Source organism: Phoenix dactylifera, chromosome 11 (genome assembly GCF_051530095.1).
Source record: "Phoenix dactylifera cultivar Ajwa chromosome 11, Ajwa_hap1_PhDact_Kaust_v1.1, whole genome shotgun sequence".
Lineage (NCBI taxonomy): Eukaryota > Viridiplantae > Streptophyta > Magnoliopsida > Arecales > Arecaceae > Phoenix > Phoenix dactylifera.
Window position 1 is genome coordinate 18,657,517 of NC_143200.1, and position 5,170 is coordinate 18,662,686.

A 5,170-nucleotide genomic window follows, 5' to 3' on the forward strand; every position below is an offset into this window, starting at 1 on the left:
CCAGGCTGGGAATGGGCTGAAACGCTTTCTCCGACGCTTATAAGCATCGGCAAAAACCCCTCCGACTATACCGCCATGCCCTAGTAGTAGTCTATGCCGACGCTAAATTGCGTTGGAAAAGGAACCTACACCGACGCTTTAGTTTGGTTTTGCTGACGCTTTCCTTTTGCGTCGACAAAAACATTTCCCACTGTGGTATCGCCGACGCGTCTACGACGCTTTGTCTTGCATCGGCAGGATTTTTGCCAACGCTAATAAACATCGGTAAAGGTCATGGAAAACACCGGTAAAAGTTACTATTCCTGTACTGTTGGTATGCATGTGATTGTTTGTATAAGAGATGATAGCTTTTTTATCTTTCCATAGTGGAAGACGGCGCATCAAGATATATATCTAACTAGCGCATAGTGCTCCGTTCCAAAAATAAAAATCTCTCAAAAAATTCATCAGCATCTCTTAGTTGAATTTAAGACTAGAAAAAAAAAACAGTATTATGACAAAAGAAAAAGGATCGAACTCAAACAAAACTTTAGCTCTGCAACATCTTTTTTTGGTGACATCATTCTTGTTGTACAACGCTCCGCGTTCATGAGTATGGTTCTAGCGTTGCGAGCCTCACTGACATTTTCTTTTTTCCTTGGTTGTTAGCTTGATTGAATACAACCGGTGTTAAAGTTCGTAACCAATTTTGTCCGGTGTTAAACAAAGGATGAATGCTTTTCATGTATTACCCAAGTATAATTTAATGAACTGATCACAGAAAATATTTTTATTTGTGAAACCAGCTAATTCCAACGTAACGCTCCGGTTTGTAAATCTGAAATCCGGCTCCTCTCATGTTTATCCAGCAAAAGTGAAAGCGTTTTGTTTGCTGTCATCCATTGTCATGTACTGCCTCCCATCGGAGCAGAAGAACTCGAGATAACCTCTTAGGAATGATATTGACCGTTCGATGTCTGATTCTTGTACCTACCCATGCCTAGAGAGTATCCCGAGGTAACATGGAACTTTTTTTCTCGTGTCGTTTCTGCGGCTTTTCCTCCTGAGCATGTTACGTGCACTACCGACTAGTAAGAGCATTATATAGGAGCGTCCCCCTCACGGAGTTCACCATCTTCACCCCTTCGGTGACAGCGAGAGAGAACACACACACAGAGAGAGAGAGAGAGAGAGAGAGAGAGAAAGAGGGAGCTAGAGAGCGATGGCAGGAGCTGGTGATGGCATCCCACCCTTCCCACGGCTACAAAGAGCGAGCTCTGGTAATGTAGAATATGCCCGCATGTATAGGTATTAATCATGCATGAGTCGTATTGATATCTTTGTTTTCTTCTCTAAAGGCTTCCACTTTCTTCTCTCTTTTTCATCAGAAAGCCCACACACATCGCATGTCCACTGAAGGCAACTCCATTATTCGGTTCCCTAGCTAAACTATGGTATTTTTTTATAGAAGTTCAGATAACTCTCTCTCTCTCTCTCTCTCTCTCTCTCTCTCTCTCTCTCTCTCTCGCCTTCTCCTCTCTCTCTCATCCGCGCTCTTCCATTAAAGCCTACATCCACTGCTTGCCTAGCAAATGATATTTCCATTCTTCTGCTCCCTAATCTTCACTCTTTTTTACGAAGTCCTCATTAATAAGTATTTCTCTCTCTCTCTCATCAAACATCCCTCATCCATGCTTGCCCAGTAAATGATATTTCCGTTCTTCTGTTCCTAATCTACACTCATCTCCACAAAGTTTTATAACTCTCTCTCGTTCTAAATATACATGCAAGCCAGTGGCCTATTTGTTAAGCTTCTCTTCTTGTCTCCCTGTCGTAGTTATGTACATATTATGCGGCAGTTTTTTCCTTATTTTCAATATGGGTGTGTTTATAATCTGGAGCATATGTGTTCTTTTAGTTTCCTTACCTATCTTGCACTGTTATGTTTTCTATTTACTAGGCTTATTTTCTCTTGAGAAATATTGCTACACACACACACACACATGGTTGCCTGTGCATTGCACATGGACAACTCTTTGGTTTATGTTACAAAATGAGTAGTTGTGAGTTGCATAATTATATACAATCCAGAATTGATAGGTTTGTATGTTTATATAAAAGTTTGTTGATTTTCATCATTTGCCATTGGCAAAGATTTTTCCAGGATTTACCTATCATTCAATAAGTCTCTTTCACCGAAAAATAGCACTCTTCTTTAAGGAGTTTCTTATTCCTTCAAACATTTCATGCTTTTCATGTATAGCTACATGCACACTTGGAATATATGTCAATACTGCACCAAGGAGGCTTATCTAATAGTGTGGTCCATCTCCACATCTAGTGCACTGCATGTGTCAAATTATAGTAAGGAGAACAATGAAAAGTTATTTCCACCTAAATTAATTTCTTTCCTAAATGCAGAATAATAAATATAATAATGCTACAATGCCATAGATGCGGATAAGTTCTTGTAGCTCATGCTTTACTTTACAGGAGCAATGGTTGAGCTTATGGCAGCAATGGTAGTGTCTACTTACAATTGGAGAATACATCTGAACACATAAAAGATGCAGGTTTGGTAAAGCTGATTGCTATCAGAGGTTATTAGTTATCTTGGTTGATACCGCATAGATCTGTCTTCTGAACCTCAGTAGCGACAAGCACTCATGTGGCTGGGGTGGGTGATAACCCCCCTCCTTTTTTCTCATGAAAAAGAAAAATAAAAAAAGGATCTATATCTAGATCCAAGTGAAAGATCACCATCAGATGGATGGTAGATTTTGCCATCTAAGATCATATCAGAAAAATTTCTGGCTAATCCTTTTAGTTTAAACTATTCCAGGACTAAGTGTAACCGTTGGTAGACACAGTTATTAGGGTAGAAAAGCTGTGACTGGCTAGATGGTTTGCATGCGCCATGCACGTACGCTGTGCCCCATGAGCAATTTTCCCTTCTTTTTCCATGTTTTATTTATTCCATTTTCGGTAATTATCCTCCTCTTCTCCTTTTTTTTTCTATTTACTTAAGAGACATTATCTAAGAAGTGATATAAAAGGAGCGTACTTGTTAAAGAAGGGAAAGCCCATTTTGATCCCCAAAGAGAAATAAATTCGAACGTAACGCCCCATCCTCGGATATAACTCAAAATGCTTTAATTCAAAATTTCTCGAGGTAGTCTTTTTGTCGTTCTCAAACCTTTCACGTCGCCTTCCTTTTTATTCCTTTCCCTCGGTCTTCTCGGACATTCTTCGGTCAACATCCTTTCCATACCCTTCCCGCGCAAAAAGTGCTGTTCCCGGCTTCACGGTTTCCATCACAAAAGCTCGACGACACCTTCGGGCGTGGCATCCCGTAACTGGACACGTGTCTTGATGCAAATATGTCTGTTTTTTTTTTTTTACGCAGCTCACCCACACTGCGTGTGAGCATAATCTAAAAAATCAGACAATAAAAAAGAATACAAGATACTTCCGTAGCGAAAAAAAAATAAAAATAAAAATAAAGAAGAAGAAGAGGAAAAAGTATGGGCTCCATAGAATGCCATGAGCGGGCATCCTAGTGCCTGCCACGTGTCCTCATGGCAGGGTTACAGGAACGGCGCTTCAGCACGTCTCTTCTCGGGTTTCCTGCGAATTAATTCCCTTGCACTGACCAAACTGTTGTGGCTGCACAGGGATGGCCAGGCCGTTAGCCGGCGGAGTCAACTCGAGCCAGGCCGGTCCAGCAGGAGTCGACGCCGACCAGTCCGGTCCAGCCGCCGGGAACCCGGCCCTTCCCGGCAGCGCTGACCCGGCCGCCGCCACCTCTGCCACCCAACCCCAGGTCAGCAACCTCCGGGAGCAGGACCGTTTCATGCCGATCGCCAACGTCATCCGCATCATGCGCAAGGTCCTGCCGTTGCAAGCGAAGATATCTGACGACGCCAAAGAGACGATCCAGGAGTGCGTGTCGGAGTATATCAGCTTCATCACCGGCGAGGCCAACGAGCGCTGCCAGCGGGAGCATCGGAAGACCATCACCGCCGAAGACGTGATCTGGGCAATGGGGAAGCTTGGCTTTGAAGACTACGTTGCCCCACTCAATCGGTACCTTCATCGCTACCGCGAGCTGGAGGGCGACCAACGCGTGGGCCTCCGCGGCGAACATTTCCCTATCATCAAGCACCGCCGCCACCCCCAGATCAGGGACATCGACCGCTCTCCTCCCGTCCGTGCCCAGACACCCTTAATACGCTCGCCGCGGCCACCTCCTTCGAGCCTCGTCATGCCACCGACTGCGCCACTTCCTCGCCTCAACCATCTTTTTGGCGAAGACCCAGGAGCAGGCTACTTCCTTGGGATGTATCGAGGTGGGGATGGTTCTGGGACAGGCAACTCGGAGGCTCCACCAATGCCTGACTTCTTTCCGTAAAAGTCGTCTAGTAGTATGTATGTCACAGCAAATAACGATAGCATATATGTAGGATATATAGTAGTGTTAAGTACTGATGGGAGAGCAGGGAATTAAAGAGGTCTTCTTTGTTTTGTGGAATTGGTCACAACTAAGAGAAGGTGGATGAGCTTTGAGAACGTTTTACTTGGGGTTGGAGTAAAGTTTAATTGATAGCTGGAGTTTGTTGGAAGGGACAACTTGGAGGAAGAGGGTAGTGGACAGGTATCATTTTGGGGATGTGGCCTTCTCCATTCGTGGTACTGTGATGAGTGGAGACTGTCTTGTTAAAAATTTGCTAATAAAAGAAGAGCATCTTCAGTACTTGTAGCATGAACTGTGACAAGGAATATGATCGCTCGTGCGTTTCTTGGTCTTTGTTTACATAGCTCTGTTTACGGTCATCTATCTGCTGTGATATGTAGGTTGAAGTGGCTTTTGTCCAACTTACTGGCCTACCACATGTGGAAGGGAAATAGCTAAACTAATATGAAAATAGATGAATAGCCAGCAGTTGTTAGTCTCTTGGTCGGCATCCTTCTTCTGAGGACAAAAATCCTACGATGCACACGCCAAAAAATATCATATTTTCTATAGTACTTATCTTAAAGCCATGTTGAAAATTTAAGTGTCTCTGATGAGTACAACTAATGCCATGTTGAAAAAAAATACATTGCACATGAACTGATCTTTAGAACTTATCTCTTAAAGTGGTCCATCAAACATTATTACTTCACATATATGGCAACTCTGAGGCTGTAA

General features: G+C 43.3%; 1 protein-coding gene across 1 annotated transcript; it reads left to right on the plus strand.

Moving 5' to 3' along the window:
- The first annotated feature begins 763 nt into the window (after positions 1-763).
- On the plus strand, positions 764-4,970 carry LOC103718452 (uncharacterized). Its single transcript, XM_039118230.2, has 2 exons — positions 764-1,259; positions 3,654-4,970. The coding sequence occupies exons 1-2, from the start codon at positions 1,202-1,204 to the stop codon at positions 4,388-4,390; spliced, it is 795 nt and encodes a 264-aa protein (XP_038974158.1). The 5' UTR covers positions 764-1,201; the 3' UTR covers positions 4,391-4,970.
- The last annotated feature ends 200 nt before the right edge of the window (positions 4,971-5,170 follow it).